The following is a 20,178-nucleotide window of genomic DNA, read 5'->3' on the forward strand; positions in this document are numbered from 1 at the left end:
TGCAAGTCTTTTGAAAGAAAATACACCCAACTTTGAATTAGAGTTTTTTAAAAAAAAAATCAAAGGCAAATATGAACAATTTGGGAAATTATCAATAAGTGCACATGCAAATCATTGTAAGTTAAATAGATATTTATAATGATTTAAAGAGAAAAAAACTCCAAATATTTATCAGAAAGGTTTTTCGGCTTATACTTTGCTAAATATACAACTAGTAAAGCACTTGCCATGAGACTGAATTAACTTTAATGTCTTATGAATACAAAGTACTGTTGCTGAGTACTCACTTGGATCTTCTTATACACCACGATTCTTCCAGAATGTAGTAATTCACTTGTAACTTTATCAATTCTCGCTTCACTTCTTCAGCTGATTTTCGACTATACATCGAATATACTATTTTTGTTCTGGCTCTTTAAAGAAAAATAATTGGGCAGAAGATTTTCAAGATCAAAAGAATGCAATCAACCTATTTGGATAGAAGTACTGGATGGAACTAGAAGACTCTATAGAAAAATCAGGTCAAGAGAACATTCTTCACAAGAGTTCCTGGCTCAGGGGCATTGGGGAGGTCAACCAGGAAAGGCACACTAGCACAAGAGTCCTGAGAGAAAAAGTTCAGTTTAATGAATCCTTTCATCTCCAAACTCAGTCTTTTGGTTTGTCTGACTGCTTGTTTTAAATTTTCCATCACTCTATCACTGATAAGAGTATGAGCTACACAAAGACAACCAAAGGACTACTTTAAAGGTGTGTTGTTAACTTTAAAGGTACGACAGTCCTAACTTTGATAACCAACAATTAGTATTAAATGGCTCTCCATTTTATTCTTAATTAAAACAAAAAAATTAAATGTATTCAACACAATTGCTCCAGAAATTAGTTTGCTAAAATTGATTTTTTAATGAAAAAGTTTTTTATTTATAAAAGGTAGGTTCCACTGTTACACAAAATAATATATTAATAGGATTCACCAATCACTTAGGAAATGACTAGCTGACGAACCTAGAAATTAAAATGAAAGTTTAATCTTTTTCCTTTTCAGACAGAACACGGGCTTCCCTGGTGGTTCAGACAGTAAAGAATCTGCCTGCAATGTTGGGAGACCCAGGTTCGATCCCCGGGTTGGGAAGAACCCCTGGAGAAGGAAATGGCAACGCACTTCAATATTCTTGCCTGGAGAATTCCATGGACAGAGGAGCCTAGTAGGCTACAGTCCATGGGGTCACAAAGAGTTGGACATGACTGAGCACTAAACATTTTCAAAGAGAATACAACATTCTAACTTATGAAAAAATAGTAGAAACAAAAAACATGATCATTCCAGTAGGGCTATATTGCTGAAAATTAGAGAATAAAAAATAAAACCTTTCCTTGAATTAGATTCCATTTCAACTGACTCCTCAGAGTTCAAGAAAAAATATCCTATGAGAAAACCTTAATAAAAACTATAGGCTAATGAGTTTTCTGGAGGAACTTAAAGGTAATGATAACTAACAAGGACCTGGGTGTCTTGGAACCCTGTATAACACAGACACTGTGTGATTTCCTTATGCTGCCAAGCAGAGAAGAGAACCCCAAAGATTGCAGCTTTCTTGTCCTATGCGGTCTTAACAGTTTGTACTGAACTTGACCATGTTATCTCAGTATTCTTTGTCCCCAGCCTCTATATACTCCAGTTTACCATATCCTCTTTGAAACACTTCTTGGTATGCTGCTGGTTCCCTCACTCATTTTCTATTTGTATGAAAAACTTGTTCTCAACAATGTGCTAATTGTGTACTAACCTTAAACCCGCATCTTCATAATGCGGATGATTCACAATGGGCCGAAGTGCGGAGAGTTTAACACTTGCCATTGTGGGCATGGCACCTGCAAACACTGCATCTGCAAAGCGGGAACAGAGGTCTTAGGGAGACACCTGGGGGATGTGACAAGGAGTCTCCCTCTGGTCAACTCAGTTACTTCCCAGGTAAAAAAGTTGAGGCCTGAATCGTGACGTAAAGATTGAGTAACAGAACCAGAATGAATTGGGTAGCTGATAAAATGGTGGTCAGCAACCAAGTCTGGATAAAATATTTTCCTTGTAAGACAAAGTCTCATCACTGAAGATTTCTGTTTCTTTTGGTTGGTTGTTTTTAGTGTCTTTTCCTGATTCTAAGAAGAAGTAACACATTGACTAGAGAAGTTTTACGGCACCAAGGAATTCTGGAAGATGATTTAATATTCAGTCACTTGATATTCGATGATAACAAAAAGTTCCCTTTGGATACATGAATCAAGTATCATATTCCTTGAGCTTATTTCAAGAAGGAATGTGAAGGACTGAGATTAAGAATTTATCAGGAAAATAAGCATACCATAAATCATTTTAAACTGTGCCATGCAAAACTTTGGAAACATTTTTTAAAAATTAGAATTTATGGAAAACAAATAAATTATTAAGAAAATACTTACAACATTTATTTTGCAAATTTCATAAGCAAGATTAACATTTCTCTCTTTCTGGATAATCGAGAAACCGTGTTTCTTAGAAAGATTAAAACCATTGGAAGTAACGTGAGTTGAGGATTGTGCAGCTGTATATAAAACCATAGGGAAAACCACAGCTAAATAATAAGACTTTTTTTACCTGGTTTAGTACTATATTTAATCCATTCTATAAGTTCTTCTTGCGGCAAATTGCTGAATTCCCCTACAATATTCCACTGGGTTTGTAAATTTGCAGAACCTTGTATTGACATTGCTGCTAACACAGCAAAAACAACAGCACCAGGATGCACTTTGCAAAAGAGCCATCCGAACAGCTGAAATCAAATTAAGAACACATTGACAATGGTTAGTACAAAGCAGCCTGCATCCTGAAATAAGCAAAAGTTCTTCCCAGAGAAGAATATAGTCTCTGCTAGCATCCCAGATATAGGACTAATAATTCGAAGGAAAAGTTCCAGAAACAATAACCTGAGGGGTCAAAAGAATTCTACCATTAGCTTTACATAGGTGGGACATGATTTAAGAAATTCTTCTCTCAATTTGCTCTCTCTACTTCCAGATTCCAGTAAGGTCAGGCCTACCTAAATAATTTGCCTAAGTCAGTGCAAAATAAAAACATGGGTTCGTTGTCTGACAATTTTTAAGAAGTTCAAAGCAGTGAGATAGCAATGCATCAATCTAGGTGCACAGTCCTTCTGAGTGTGGGCCCCTGTGTGATCACTGCTTTCTGTCAATATCTACATAGTTACCATTCATGAATTTAGCCTGCACTGAATGAGTGTTTGTTGTATGCCCCGGACCCTTTTAGAAGTTAAAAGGATAAATAATCTGCTTTGGCCATTAACTTTTGGAAAGATTATAACAAAACCATGATGAACTTTAATTATAACAATTTAAAGAACTTTGGGCAATTTAATATTATTTTAGAGCCACTTAATAACAAAGGCTGGGGTAAAATGATCATAGCAGCTATAATACCAACATAACAATCATCTCACCTGTCTTGAGCAGATCAAGGAAGCCATAACACACATGTGTGGTGTCAAGAAGAGTTTTAGTCTCATAATTAAAACACCAAGGACTGTATATGCTAGCAGTTGCAATGCGTGATAAACCAGCTGAAAGACAGAGAACATATTTTTACTCCTAATATTCATGAAGTTAATATATTGTTAAACTGAAAAAGAATAAAAAATTAGAAAAGAGTACTTTTTGTTAGAAACAATATTTTGATTTCTGAAATAAACAAGTCTTAAAACTCACTTTCAAACTTCTCCATTATATTAGAGGGCTAAAATTATAAAATCCTAAAGGCAAGTGGACCTATAATTCCACTCAGAATCAAGCCTAGGGTTAATAAAGCCTACACTTCTGAACCAGGTGGAAATATGAAATACAATGTCATCAACTATAGTCACCATGCCATTGCTAAGAAGAGGATCCTAAAAGTCTTCATCACAAGAAAAAAATTTTGAGTAACTATGTATGGTAACAATTTTAACTAGACTTACTGTAGTGATCAATCCACAAAGTATGCAAATTCAAATCATTATGTTGTACATTTGAAACTAGCATTATATGTCAATTATACCTCACTTAAAAATAAACAGGCTGAATCACCAGGAAATGGGAACAACAACCAGTCACATCTCTGAGGCCTCTGGGCAAGGTGAGCAGAGAGGAAAATGATCTCCAATCATGTGAAAGATACTCTGCAAAAGTGCCTAAATGGACCCCAGCAGTGAACTGCTATTACCTTGATGATGATCGAAACAGACCAAGTGAGTTTCCTAGCTACCTACTTTAACAAATGAATGGTCATGTTTGCAGTATTCTCATAAAAACACATACAGGCCTATTCTGAAGATGATTAGTGACTTACCAAAAGTGAGAAAATGAACTAGAAAGAAAGTCCAAATATATACAAACATTAAAACAAACCACATTTTGGTGATATTAAGTCTTTACCTCTCCATGATCAAACTGGTGTTTTCTGAAATGGAAAAAGAAATACTACCATTGAATCACCATTGAAGCACTTCAATCATGCGCATTTTAACCTGACAAATATGAGTTTTACAGCTTCTGTAATACTGCCTCAGAACACATACGTGTAAACCAAAAGAACTAAAAGTTATAAACCAAACTGGTGCTACAGTCTTAAAACAGCTTATTTTGCACATCCTACATATCTGACTACACGGGTATTTTTAGGCCAACAAGACTTGCTGGCCGCCATGTATCACACACCTCACGAGTAACAGCCTGACAAAGGAGAGAGTGGAAAGAAACTCTGAAGCCCTCGCAGTCCCAGAGCCCTACTTCCTGTCCCCAGCGGTCCCTCAGCTCCCACATAAACTATAAATGCCGCAGAGACAATGTAGGAAGCCACATGCAAGACTCTTTTACAGCAGCAGTTTTGAAACAAAAAATAGCCACAAAATGCCATCTTTAGTTTTGTTTGATGGTTTTAATTTCCTAAGAAAGGATACATCTTTATAGGCCCATCCTCCCCACAGCTCACTCTGGTCCCCTTCCCAGCACCCCAACCCTGTGTTGAGTCTCATTACAGCACTGAGAGCAAATTTCAAAAACAGGAATCCAGATATGCCATTCCTTACTTAAGACTTTCTAGTTCGTTGTGGGTTTGGGGTTTTTTGTTTTGTTTTTTTTTTTTTTTGGTAATTACACATAGTCTTCTTTAGATGGTCCCCATCTTTCACCCTTGAAATTCACCTTCTACTGTGTTCCCTCTTGACTAACTGTGCTCCATCACACTAGACTCATTTTACGCCTTAAAACATCAGACAGCTCCTTTGACTCCCTCCCATATTCAGTGCCTCCCACCTTGATCACGCACACTCCATTTCCCTGTTTATCTTCTCATAGAAAATAAAATGTTCAATTATAGGTTTACTTGAGTATCCTCTGAATTCCCCTACTGAGATGAACCCTTCAGGAGGACAGGGTACAAATCCATCCATCCACTCAATTCCACTGAACACTGAAGACACAGCAGTAAATAAGATTGGGGCGGGGAAAAACTGTGCCCCAGAGTTTACATATAAGTTGAAGGAGACAAACAGAAAGCAAATAAGCAAATATTACATGGCAATAAATACCATGCAGAAAAAAGGAAACCAGGGAAAAGATGTAGGGAGTACTGCATGTCCAGGGTGGTATATATTAATCTGTGTGGTCACCAACTGAGTGAACTCTGAGCAGAGCCTTGAGGACCCGAGAACTGGAGCCTGAGGATCCCCAGTGGAAGAGCACTTCAGGCACAGAACAGACATGACAAAGCCTCATGGCAGCCGGCTCCTTGGCAGGCTGACAGTAAAGACAGCATGATTAAGGAAGAGGGAGCCAGGAGGAAAATGAGCTGAAGAAGATCCCGCAGAAGTGTGCTGACAGGGAAGCACATTCAGAGGCTCAGTACTGCGTTCACAGAATTTGAGATTCTCACCAGACACCCAAACAGAGATGACAAACAGTGAGTCTATCTATAAATCTTAAGTTCAAGGGAGAAGTCTGAATCAGAGATACAAATATACAACTTGATAACACATGCCTTCTCTATCCTAAACACTGAAATATTTCAAGACCTAGAACAATGCCCAGCAAATACAGTTCAATCTCTTTTTTTTTTTTTTGAATGAATGAACAAATGATTCAATTAACCCCTAATCTAGGTAATCTGGGTTACATAAAATCTGATTGGACGATCTGGTTTCAAAAATACTTATGTACTAGCAAAGAGTAAACATATTAGGCAAATAAAGGAAGTGAATGGATCCTCCTTTATTCTTCTTTCATTCCAAGCACAAATTTTCCATTACCATTTATTAAGCACCTAGAATGTTAATATGACCATTAACATTACATTAACTCTGATCTTACAACTATTTATTATCCCAACTGACAGCTAAGGAAAGCAAGTCACAGGGCTAGCAAGCAGCAAAGCCAGGTCTATATATTGACTGGTTTCAGAATCAATACATTTTCTACTTCATAATGCTATCTTTATCCTCCTTTAACCCCTAAATCCCTGAATAAAGGAGACCCTGGTACTCACATCTTGAGAATTAAAATGTGTATCCTACCCCTCCCCTTTTTATATTTGCATATGACTTTGGTACTTAATGCAAAACAAAATGTCAATGTGCCTTTCTCCTTTCCAAAAAGCTCTGATCCTACCTAGATTGAGAGCCCCATGAAGCTCAGTGTTTTTCTATAATTATTTCTATAGTTGAGTTATTATTGAAAAGACGCTCTTGTTTCTGTGAAAAGTTCCACCTTTCTCTTCTGGATGCATATTATAGTTATAACCTTTAGCCCTTTTCTGAGCTCTTAAAATATTTTCATCTCAATCAAAGATAAATTTTGGCTTTATGTACTAGAAGCTTTTTCCTTTTCCCCAGCCCTCAAAGGTGTCAGGTAGAAGCAAGGGTACAGTTACAATAAATTGCTTCTAAATGAGAACAAGGATTGTCTCAAGAGTACGTGCAATAGTTTATTACTGGGTAGAGGTTAAAGAACAATATATAAGACTGTGTGTTATAAAAGAAAATATATAGACACACAAATTCAACAATCTCTATTGCCCCCAAAATAATTCCACAAAAGAATGAAACTAGAATTAAAACTTCCTTTACTCCATCCTCTAATCCCATCCCCTACTAATAATTATAAGTTTTATCTTTCCACATCCCTATATACAAACAAACATATAAAATCTTCATATTTAAAATAAAAGTATAATCATCCTTTATATGTTTTATAATTTTTAATTCAAGGATGTATGATGAAATATCTCTATAAGGTATTCTACTTTCTGACTGGGTCATAATTAAACCAATACTACTGAACACTTTGGTTGTTTTCATTTTCACATTATACACACCACCACAATGGGCATCTCTATACCATCACCTCTGCATTTCTATGAGAGTTTCTAGGGGACATACTTGCACCAGTGAAACTGCTGGGTTAAAGGACAGGCCCACCATATGTTTTGCTTTATTGCCAAACTGCCTTACCACCCTTGCAAGCACTGGGTATTAATTTTTACAAACCTGTCAAGTAAAAAGGTTTCCACATTATCATGGGACTGAGCACTTTTTCATGTATCTATTTACTCATGCACAAGCCTTTATCACTCAACTACTATTCTTTCCTCATATGCCAGGCACTGCATATAAACTGCTGAATTGAACAGAAATGGCCATCTCCCCTTTCAGGAGATATAGGCAACAACCCAGCAGTTTGTAAACACATGGTGATAAATGCTGAGAGAAAGAAAAGGGGTGTGATGGTGGAGAATAACAAGCAAGGAGACAAGGGATCTACTCAGAGATGACTGGCAGAGAAGGCTTCTTATAGGAGGTGACATTTAGGCAAGGATTAGAGAACTGAGTCATGCCAAGACAGGCTGTGGGAAGCAGGGGGCACAATCACGGGCTTAGGGTACAACCACTGCAAGGGCAGGAAACCAATTTTCATGGTCAGAGAGCACAAAAGAGATTAGTGGGACAGGAGTGGAGTGGGATAGGGAAAATGGGAACGTGTTTTCCCAACTGCCTGTGCGTGCCTTTCACTCATTTCTCAAATGGGTTTTTAGCATTTTTCTTGTTAACGTATAGAAGTTCTTCATGTGATGGTCATTATTACCTTGTTATGATCTGCAAATATTTCCCCCAAGTTGTATTTGCTTTAAACAACGCTTATGGTATTTTACCAAAGAATTTATCTGATCAGCCATATCAACCTTTCCTTCTAGCTTATCGGTTTTATGCCATTCTTAACAAGTCCTCTAACCCTAACATTATAATAAACTCTTGGTTTATTTGGGAGTTTCATTTTTCTCTATATTTAAATCTTTGATCTATCTGGAATTTATTTTATGTAAAAAGTGAGGTATGAGTCCACTTATACATTTCCCTCTTCTTCTGCCAAAAGGCTGTCCATTGACTCTAAAACCATCAACAGTAATTTGCTTTACCTGCCAAACTGAGGCACAAAGCTGTGTCCTCCAAGTAGAAATAAGTGTAGGGCTACTGTCAGAGCATACTGGATGGGACTTAGAGACAAGTAAGTGATGTGCTTAGCTCTGCTCAGAGAGGGAATAAGGATAAAAGCAAAGAAGGGGGATGGCAACAACTGAAACATCAGTTCACATAACTATAAAATTAATACACTGTCCTGGAGGAAGTAACAAAGGCATTAATGCCATATTTACCTTATATGTGTCTGTTGTTTAGTTAAGACAACCCACATGTCACTCACAACCTGCAAATAGATTTTTAAACACTTTATAACAGCTGTACTGAGAAAAAAAATTCAAGTAACATATGTTCTAGACTTTCAAACTTTTACTTACTCTAAACTACAGAAGTATGGAGATAAGAAGTAACTCAGAAATAGTAATTATGACAACAAAATCTTACATTTGTATAATCCTATCTATAACCAACCCTGTTCAGATAGGTTTTATGACCATGTTATAGAGGAGCAACAGGCTCAGAAGGATTAAATGATCTTCCTGAAGGTGGACAACAACTAAGAAGGGTCTTGAAACCTGACCTTTCAGCTTCTAATTCACCTTTATTGAATTCCACCACGTTCCAGTTTTTGGTAGCGCCTCTACTTAACTATACACATACAGGAATGATAACTATGAAGCCCAAAGAGGAGGGTAAAGGGGCCATCTGATTCTCACTCTTCCCTTGCTTTTTAATGGAGATGATGTGAGGCCAGTAACAACCTCTCCAACCTTCCAATTTTGCATCTGCCAAAATGGTAATAATAGTACCTGTACCCTAAAATGTTATTGAAGAACCAATTGAAATAAGGTATGTGAAATATTTAGTGATTATAAATATATGATGTGAATAATAATTACAATACAGAATATTCCACAAATACATGACATTGTACTAACACAGAAATAATAGCTCTGAATTAGAAAACCTTTAGGGTCTATGATTTATTTTTCAATCACAGACTAATCCCAAGTCATTCACTTACAACATTTGTAGTTATAAAGTTCACTAACTCTTGAGAAGAAAAAAGAATATTATCTCACTCTTTGCTAAAGATTGGAACTTCCTTGGCCTGATTTATATCTAGACTTAAGATTTCATTATCAAAGCTAAGTTGGGAGTCTATTTCTTTGGGTTTAGTAATACATTGTTAATATTCTATTTTTCCTTTTGATTAATAATAAACTCTATCCAGAATTTAATGAATACTGCACAAATGACTTAGAAAGGCATATGTTAAATATTTTAATAAAATATTACATAAAAGTTAAAAGTGAGTCAGTAATAATTTACATAAACAGAAACAATTGTATGTGGGTCAATATGATCTCTCTGATCCTATCTTTCAAAATACGTGACTATCAAAATGTAAGTGTCCTTTTCTTAGGTTTACTTTATGTTGGTAACTAGCACAATATTTTTTAAGATTTATAAATATTCATCAGAGGCTATTAGTAAGAAAATAATGTGTTTCAATAAATCTATATAAGTATTGTGTTAGATTAACATGTAGCCTTGTATATGTAACTACTATGAAGAAATAAGAACATGTTTTATTATGAGAAAGTACTCATAAGGTAAAGGATAGACTTACCTTTCTAATGATTACAATAAACACAACAAGAACAACTGGAAGCAATAATGTCTTTGTATACCTCAAGGGAGTCTGAAATTCAAAGAAGTGTTTCGTTAGAGAAAAATGTTATTCCAAATGAAACTGCAAAGCATGAACCAAGTGAATTTTAAAGCATGTTAAGAAACTTGTGCACTCACCAATCTACTCACTGATTCCCTTCATAAAAATGAAGATACATTTCCATAGAAATGAACTTCCCCAAAATGCTGAGTTGAAAACACTAACAGATACAGTTCCCAAACACTTGTAGTGTAAAGCACAACTAGAAACATTACTATTCACTTTTGCACAGTACTGTTCTAACTAGAGAGCCCAATATTCAACGAGGGTCAGCAGGATGGCAGGAGCTTTACTGCGCATTTTATCTCGAATAAAAATCACAAGCATGATGTCCACATACAAACACACACACACAATAATGATCAATGTTAATAAAAGGAGCAAAAACATTTTTACATTTTCTTCAGTAATAGGTAAAAAACTAAAGAAAACAAAACAAAACTTTTTTTAACTAAAAAAGCCCTACACATTGCAATCCTATACACCTCTCAATAATTTGAGATCACAGTCTCCAACAATTCTCAGCCTGAAGTTTCTAAATTGCAATCGATTTGCTCATTATCAACACATTCCCTCACAAAAGTTTTATCATTACATGAAATTACACATGCTTTCTTCAATATGTTTATAAACAGAAGGCTAGATTCAACCATATTAAAAATACTGGTACATTTTAATTCTACAAAACATAAGGTAAGTAGCATTTTCTGATTTCCCTCTCCTTAGTCCAATTTTCTCACTTTCTATTCTGTATTAGACAAGCAATTTTGATAATTTATAATAACTATTTTATTATTTCAAAAATTAGATATTTACTAATAATAACAATAAATATTAAGAAAAGTAGTAAGATTGATGTTTTCTTTAAAAAGGAAGTATTTAAAAAATCTTGTTAAAAATACTAAACAAAGTTTAATAGAGCTCAATTTTAACATTATATTCCAAGAGTTTATTAGCGTGAAGTATGTCAGAAAGAGAAAAATATCATATATTAATGCATATATGTGCAATCTAGAAAAATGGTACCTATGAACCCATTTGTAGGGCAGAAATAGAGACGGAGATGTACAGAACAGACATGTGGACACAGGGGTGTGAGGAAGGGGGAGTGGGGTGAGTTGGGAGATTAGGATTGACATACATACACTGCTACGTATAAAACAGATAGCTAGTGGGGAACCTGCTTCACGAGAGCTCAGCTCAGTGCTCTGTGGTGATCTAGAGGGGTGGGATTGTTGGTGGGGGGCGGTCTTAGAGGGAGGGGATATACATATACATACAGGTGATTCACTTTGTTGCACAGCAGAAACCAACACAATGTTGTAAAGCAATAATACCTTAATTTAAAAAAAAGAACAAATGCAAAGGAAAAAAACCACAGTGAGAGATGTGTGCACATGCTTGTTCTATTAGAATTATAACTTCTTTTATTTTAATATTTCTCATAATTATTGATTTTATTCTAAGCATAAAAGTTACATATGCTCATTGTGAACACTAGAAAATGGAGAAAAAATAAAGGAGACAATGAATCTCACATTTTAATCAGTTATCAGCATTTCCTCCCTGATGGATTGTATATGTTCACGTCCTTTGCCCATTTCTGCATAGGTGGGTAGGGGAACAGTGTGGGGCTGTACTTTTAGTGCTGAGAAAGAGTGAAGGTCCTTGATAAACTTTTATTGATTTGAACACTCTCCTAAACTAATTAATCTCTAGTTTCATTGATTTTATTTATCGCAAGAATCATCCCAGTTAGTCATTTGATTTTAATTTTTATAACATTTAATGTACAAAACTGTACATATAACAGTTTTAAGCAATATGCAGACAAATCTATTAATCATTCTCATATGCATTTTGTACTAATATGATACTCATTAAAATATGAAGTTAAGAAATGTTTCTCAAATTAATTTTTCAAGCTTCATTTAACATATCAACTGAAATGAAGTTTGGCATATGATACAAACCTGATTTCCCACCCCAGTTCAATTTTTCAAATAATATTCATGAAAAAATGCATCTTTTATCATTTACCTGTGCTGCTCTCTGCTCTCTTCATTTCATACCAAGTACACACACAAAAACATAGTTAAGTACATACACATGGGGTCTATCCAGCATTGCCTATTTTTGGCCATAACGTTCCTGTTTTGATGTCTTTGTACTTTAAATACTGTTGCTTTCCATTTTCATATCTAAAAGGCAAAGATCTCCCTCACTGGTTTATACTATCTTTCAATAGTGCAATTCAATTAAAATATGACTACTATAGAAAATTTAGAAAACGCAAATTACAAAATAAAGTTAATCACTAATTACCTCTTCACCAAAAAAAAGGGAAAAGAAAACCAGTGTTAAAATTTTGCTGACACTATATGTGTGCTAATCATAGCTCAATAAGATCACAGCATGTTGCTTACCCTATTATACATCTTAAGTGTCTTTCCATACCAGTATGATATTGCATTAAATTGTTCCCTCTTCCCACCATGCACCAGATGCCCTCTCTCTGAGCCTACACTGTGCTCTGTCTCTACAGCACAGTCCCTGTGAAGATACCTATGGAGATGAAGAATGGCAGGCTGGACACGGCTTTGCCATTTTCTTCAAATTGGCTGAAGCCACGCTGTGCCTTAGTAAACTATTTCTTCTGTTACATAACTGATGATTCATACTCTCAAGGCTATGTAGTGGTGTGTTTATTTTCAACAATGTTAAAGGATTTACACTGAGCCCGAATTTCTCTGTTGATGCCTATACTTCCTTTACCATCTCCTTGAAGGAGTCTTGATCTGCTATAGGCATGCATTTTAATGTTTTGCAAGATACTTTTCCCTAGTTTCTTTCAGCAGGCTCAACATTATCACTTATACACTTTTTATCAGCCATTATGTGTCAAAACCACTTGCCGGAACACAGGAAATGAAGACGGTAAGTCACTGGAGTAAAGAGTCATCTGCCATGTGGCACACTCTCTTCCAACTGGTCTGCAATTCAATGGCTGACCCAGTGGGGATCAGGGAAAATGAATGTGTCAGCAGAGGACTGTTGGCCAGTTCCGTACACACACACACACACACACACACACACACACACACGCACATGCGCACACACACACACACACACACAGCTTTGAAGAAAGTCTCAGAGATAATTAAATAGCCTCATAAATCAGGGCCACATGGGTGGTGTGTGTGTAACACTGCAGACTTCTGTCTGACAATGCACTAAACTACTCTCAGATTTCCTTCTAAACACACGAATAAAGACAAATGTTGTTGGAATGAAAAACCTGTATTCAATGATATTTCAAATCAATGAGATTATTCAAACAAACAATCACAAAGCAAGTGGAAACTGAAAAGCTTGAGAGTTTTACTGAATCAATGCTATCCTTGAAAGAAAGCAACTTGAAGTGCTTCTGTTTACTCATCCTAAAAACTATTGCTAGACTGAATGTATGTTTCTAAATTATCAAAATGAGAAGAGATCATATATTTCATGAGGCTGTGCTAACGTAAACAGGAACATCTTGGTTTAAGCTGCAAGGTTTTCCTTTTCCTTCAAACTGAGATAAGAGCACAGAGGTAAGAATCTGAATAACAGGAGCACCCTTTATGAAAAATGAACAGACCAAAACCTAGAAAAGGATAAATCCCATCTTACCTCCTTCTCCATAAAGTCAAACTCTGCTGCACATGTATACAGTAAAGTGTCAAAATCCTTGTAACTGAAGAATTTTGATGTTAATAAGTTGCCAATATGAGCCTAGTAAGGAGTAAAGGGAGGCACCATTAGGTTAGGCCGTACATTGCTATAACTCATTTCAATCTTAACAGTACCTAAAAACAGCTTCCAATGCATTGCAGAACTTGTTCTAACACACGGCTGGTTTTGGACCCTCCAATTTCACGGTCTCTGTTCTTTGGCTAACAAGTGATAGCTCCAACAACACCCTGCCTTCCATGCACCATCAACAACATTCCACAGGCTTTTACCCTTGGGTTTTCCCTGCTCAAGGTGTTAAATCTTGTGAAATACACTACAAGGTATCCACTGGGCTTGGTAACACACACAGGCATCCATCAATCACAAAGGGACATCATGTTTTAGAGTAAAGAAAAACAAACATAATTCAGAATTTCTGAAAGGCAGACTGAAAAGACTTTTTGAAAGAAGCAGACAATGGGCAGACCTTGGAATAAAACACACCTTTTGACTGACAGTCAGCATCTGTGTATTCTTCACACATCACCAAGTTCACACTTACATCACCTCATTTACTTCCCACAACGAGCCACGAGAGGAAGCTGGAATTATTTTCATTTAACAAATGAGAAAACATTTGCCTAAATTTCAATTAATTATTGTCTAATAGAGCAAGAACCGTAGGAAAGGGGGTAAATTATATCCAAAGCAAATCATGACTAAAATGATAAACGATACATAAACGAAGTGTTTGTGTATGGGGGGGTGTGGTCAGGGAGTGAATAGGAACTCAATGGCGATGGGATATCCTGAAGAATCTCAAATGCTGTGTCTTGTGGGGAAGAAATGTATGCTAATAAGTTTAAGAAACCAATAGGGAGAATACCCTGGCCTAAAATTGCATATGCAAACCACCAATCCAAGGAAAGGGAAAAGAATCTAAAAGGAAAGCAAATGCTTAGAAAATCTCAATAAAAGGAAAGAAAGAAGTCACAAAATAATGATAACGGCCATAAATGTAAAGACTTTTAGTTCACTAATTAAAGACAGATGCTCAATTAGAGTTAAGGGAAAAAATTCAGTATCATGTTGTCTACAAAAGATATGCTTAAAAGTTTGCAGAAAGGCTAAAAGCAGAAAAAGAGAACAAGATATACCAGATACAATAAACCACAGAAACTTGCATTAGCAAATGTAACGTCTCACAAAACCAAATTCAAACAAAAACACATGAAGACAACAAATGACATTATATGCTCATAAAACGAACAACAAAGGAAGATTATACATATCATAAACATCTTTTCAGTGAATGGTATAGATTCAAAGTGTATAAAAGCACAATTGAAAAAGTCTCTAGGAAGAAAAAATAAGTTCACAGTATTTGTTGGATATGTGAATTTCTACAATGCAAATTATATTTTTCTAATTACAAATGCAGCAGAACTGGAAAACAATAACTAAGAAAGACTTTTAAAGTCCTTTCAGCTAGATACTGAATAACATAAAACTGATCTTTGGGTTTAAAAAAAAAAAACCACAAAATAGTTCACCTGTAAGATGTGAAAGAGGTACTACTTATAGGGAAATTTATAGATTTGAAATGTGTTTATCATAATATAACAGAAGTGAAAACAAAAGAGCAAAGCACTTTCCCTCAAGCATCAGAAAAAGGTTCAGAGCAATCCCAAAGAAATAAGAATAAAGGAAATGAGGATGACAGATTTAGTTACAAAGAAAAATACAATAAAATCAAAGAGGAGTTTTTAATAAGTGGTACTTTGGAAATATTAATATAATAAATAGAAAGTAGAAAACATAGCAAAAAATAAAAGCACCTCCTTATAGATTAATATAACATTGATTCTAAATCCAAAGAAGGAAAGTTAAAGAACATAAAAGACAATTTCACATATAAGTAAAAAATTTCAATAAGAATTTTTTCACTAACTGAATCCTATAATAATTTTTTAAAAACATGACCAATTTGATGACATATATGAAATGGGTGAGTTTCTACTAAAGATATAAACTACCAGTAACTTCCTTAGAAAGTCGATTTGTAGTAGAAAATCTTCCCATGAACAAAACTTCAGATCCTGAGGGCTTCATGGTCAAATTCTAACAAACATTTAAGGAAGAAATAATATCAATTCTATATAAATTCTCACTGAGAACAGGAGATTGAACATTTTCCAATAATTTTAGCAAGCACAGCATTACCTTGAAACTAAAACCAGGCAAAAACATTATAAGAAAATAAAACTACAGATTAATGTTCTTAAAAATCAACAAAAGTCCTTAAAAACATTAGCTAACCAAATCCAGCAATATTTAGAAAAACTAATACATTGTAAACAAGTAAGGTTATCTGAGAAACACAATGTCACATCAACACTCAAAAATCAATGAATGTGGGGACTTGCAGATACAGCAAAGGACAACATTAGTAAATACCCTTCTCCAGTAACAACTATGAAATTGGACAAAACTGTCAAAAATAATATTAGGTTCAAGAAAATGATCAAAAGGAAAACAAATGTAGAAAATTCATTTATTTAAAAAAAAGGAAGAAAAAATGACCTCTGTGTGGAAATAGTGGGAGTTTGGGGCACTGTTGCTTTGGCCACTGGTATAGTGGCTACGTTGTGTTCAACTCTTGTGAGCCCATGCCGTGGACTGCACCCTGCCAGGCTCCTCTGTCCATGGGATCTTCCAGGCAAGAATACTGGAGTGGGTTGTCATTTCCTTCAGGGGATCTTCCTGATCCAGGAATCAAACCCAAGTCTCCTGCATTGATAGGCAGTCTCTAGCCATGCAGGCAGATTCTTTACCACTAAGCCACCAGGAATTCCCACTTTGGCCACTAACACCCAGCATTACATCACCACTGCTTCCCTGAGCTCAGTCAGCCCAATGGTGGTAACTGGATGGGGCTGACCATGGAAGAACATCTGAGGGAGCTGACTTGTTTGGGGGCAGAGAGCAAAAAAATCTGTGCACTGTCAGGAAAAGCAGCAAAGGGTTACAGTGTCAGTTTCAGTTTGGTGAACAGCAGATTTACAGACTAGCTAGAAATGTTAGAGTCTACAAAAGAGACAATCCATGAGGGGTAGATAAGTTCTCCCATCCCTGATGAATGGAAAGCTGTCCACAGAGGCTGAGGGATCTAAGAGAGCCCAAGCTCTCTACACATCAATGACCGTCTGAAAGGTGGTATGTACATTCATGCAAGATCCAAGAAGGTGGGTGGGCACGGCAGAAAGGAAAAGAAAGAGAGAAACTTAACATTCGGATGAGAGTCAACAGAGCAGGTCTGAAGGGTATCCTTTGAAAAACCTGCTTGCAAGGTGGACCCCTGGCTGACATCAAGGAACCTGGATTCTGTAAGGACCCCACCACCCTAAACGATACTAGTGGCTTATACTGAACACCTACATTGCTTCTGGGAGTTTGGAATTTTGATATGTGTGAGGCAGAGGGTGCCTGTGTTATCAGCCCCCAACAAAAAGCTTGGGGCACCAAGTGCTAAACTTCCCTGTTGGACAACATCGGTTTTTACCAAGGATGAGAAATCCAGGATAGGCCAATAAATGCCTCCTTGGATTCCTAAAAGACAGGAAAGCATGTGTCTTATTATCTTAACAGAAAAAAAACCCAATGCTTTTCAACAGCTATATGGCTTTGCCATTCTCTTTCCTCTGACCAATGTCAAAATTAAGAATTTAATGAGCTGATTTTCCTGATCAGTGTTACATATTTCCAGAAATACCAATGCTGCAACTAAATTATTTCTGATTTAGACATAACTTTTTATATTTTTTTTACCATGGTTCAACACCAGGCTGTTGACAGAAATGACAACAGTCACTTTAACCTGAATTAACAGTTTAACTGGATTGTCTTCCCCCGGTGAGTAGTCAGATTCCATAAACCTAGGATTTGAGCTATTTCCCATTTCTTCCTGCTCATTCTCTGTGTCCTGGCTGACTTAATCACCTTTTAGTACTCATCTTCACAGCTGACTTCTAGGAGCCTTCCTTGACTCCTCCTGTGTATTTGTGCAGCCCTCTGTACCTGTTTTTTTTTTTTTTAATGAAGTTTTAAAAATACATTTTGCAGTTTTAAATTTTTTATTTATTTATTTTTGGCCATGCCACATGGCATGCAGGATCTTTAGTTCTCCAACCAGGGACTGAACCCATGCCCGCTGCAGTGAAAGCTTGACGTCTGGACTGCCACAGAGGTTCCACTCTTTTTATCACGGCTTCTAGTACACTGTTTTATAGTTGCTAGAAACTGTCCCTATATCCCACTAGACTGTGTCTTACTCAGTTTCGTATCTCTAGGATGCATCCGACTGCCAGGCCCAGAGCAAGTATACTGAATAACTAAATAAATGCATTTTAGGCTATGCTTTTAAACTTTTAAAATATCTTTCCACAGGTTGTAGACTACCCCTTTAATAGTCCAGTGGTTCTCAATCTTTTTTAAGCAAACAATTCTCTTGTTCATATGAAAACGTGTATAGATGTCCACTATGTAACAGATTAAAGCTAGAATATCCTGGATGAAGAGAATCAACAAGGAGCCTGGGAAGTAGACGGACCTCACCAAAGAGCCTGTGAAGTCCCAGAACTTCACAAAACTCAGTTTCAAAACCACAACTTAAATCTATTACAGGAGGAAGAAAGACAGTCAATTAAAATAAATTACAGAAAAAAAAAGTGGTTTATGTTACTCTTTCCACGTTGGTTAGTGTCCTCTTTTAAGTAATGTACTCACCAAAATATCAAAATAAGCAAAGTTACACATAGGGTGAATCTTTTGAATTATAAAACAGACTTCTTCTCATTTTATTATCTTCTCCTACCCAAATACCAAAGAAAGTAAAACCAATAACAAAAATAAAAATGTCTCTTGCAAGACTAACTTGGATTAAATCATCTATAAAAGCTTATAAATAAACCTTTCATAAGCGGTGACCAGAAAACTGAAAAAAAAAAAAAAAAAAAAGGAATGAGTCTATAATACAATTTATTATTTACGAGGCTCTGAAGGTGGGTGGTGTCTGTCTGTTGCAAAAGGGGATTATAAAGAAACCAGAGGAAAATAACTGCATAGGTCTTAACATTTAAGCTTAAGTCTCTAGGGCTTTCTTTAAAATTTTAAAACCTTTGTGATATAGAAAGACCAATAAAATAAGAGACTGTGTCAAAAATTAATTTTGATGAATAGACTATATACTTAGTCACATTTACTTTCTATTAGATAGATAAAATAACAGGTGAATAGACCCCACCTTAAAATTTAGCTTAAACAGTGGCACTTGGCAACTCTGGTAATGCATTCTAAGCCTGTTTATTTTAAGTCTTTCAAGTTTAAGCAAAAATATACTTACATCATCTGCAATACCAAAGATTTTAGATGTCAAATACTTTAGTATGACAGTTCCAAATAACCAAAAACATCCTTGGATAACCTACAAAAAAAAATATAGCAAAACAAAACTAAACCAACGCATCATACAGCCATTGCATAGACATAGCCTAGAAAGAAAAAAATAAATACTTTAATCACATGTGAAGTTATTATCGCTATAGCCAAAAGAAAATGCTGAAACACATGCACCTTAAAATAAAGAATGTTACTTCAAAATCAACGGCTGTCACCAGAAAGAAAAATATATACAATCTTCTTATCAAAGTTAATATATTATAGGAGATTTACAAAGCAATTGCAGTTAAATTCCCCTTCTACTGAAAGTTTCTTACACATGTATTGCTCCTCAGAAAAAGCATAGGTAATAAAATACAAAAATTGAAATTCTTTAACTACCTATCCAATATTAATCTTGCTTCACGAAAAGAGCAATTTGGCACATTAAAATTGAGCCCTAGTATGTTATAAAACTGTTAGACCTCCTGCATTATATAGATCAATTCCTTGAAAGTAAAACATAAAACCAATGATATATTTTAGAGAAGGAAGAATGTATACATTCAAATAAATTGATTCTTACCCATAAACTAAGTTCAGATACATTTATTTTCAGGAAATATGGTTTCATTGCCAGTAAACCCTGCATGGAGAAAATAACATAGCATAAAGTTAACAATTACAGACACAAATTCAGGTACCAAAAAAATACTTATAAATAACATGACCCTCAAAATCTAAAATTCAGCACAATTTTCATTGTTTCACATAGAATCAATGCAAGCTTATTTGATT

At 35.7% G+C, this 20,178-nt stretch overlaps 1 protein-coding gene across 1 annotated transcript in view; it reads right to left on the reverse strand.

The window, feature by feature from the left end:
- The window catches only part of DPY19L1 (dpy-19 like 1), a 95,363-nt gene that overhangs the window by 10,392 nt on the left and 64,793 nt on the right, over positions 1-20,178 (reverse strand). The window contains exons 12-21 of the mRNA XM_018047137.1: positions 19,967-20,026; positions 19,346-19,426; positions 13,903-14,004; positions 10,129-10,200; positions 8,732-8,781; positions 4,462-4,486; positions 3,492-3,611; positions 2,633-2,807; positions 1,788-1,887; positions 288-413 (exon numbers count right to left, since the gene is read on the reverse strand). Coding sequence (XP_017902626.1) covers positions 288-413; positions 1,788-1,887; positions 2,633-2,807; positions 3,492-3,611; positions 4,462-4,486; positions 8,732-8,781; positions 10,129-10,200; positions 13,903-14,004; positions 19,346-19,426; positions 19,967-20,026 — 911 coding nt within the window. The remainder of the gene's footprint in view (positions 1-287; positions 414-1,787; positions 1,888-2,632; positions 2,808-3,491; positions 3,612-4,461; positions 4,487-8,731; positions 8,782-10,128; positions 10,201-13,902; positions 14,005-19,345; positions 19,427-19,966; positions 20,027-20,178) is intronic.

The sequence above is a fragment of the Capra hircus genome, chromosome 4 (genome assembly GCF_001704415.2).
Source record: "Capra hircus breed San Clemente chromosome 4, ASM170441v1, whole genome shotgun sequence".
Lineage (NCBI taxonomy): Eukaryota > Metazoa > Chordata > Mammalia > Artiodactyla > Bovidae > Capra > Capra hircus.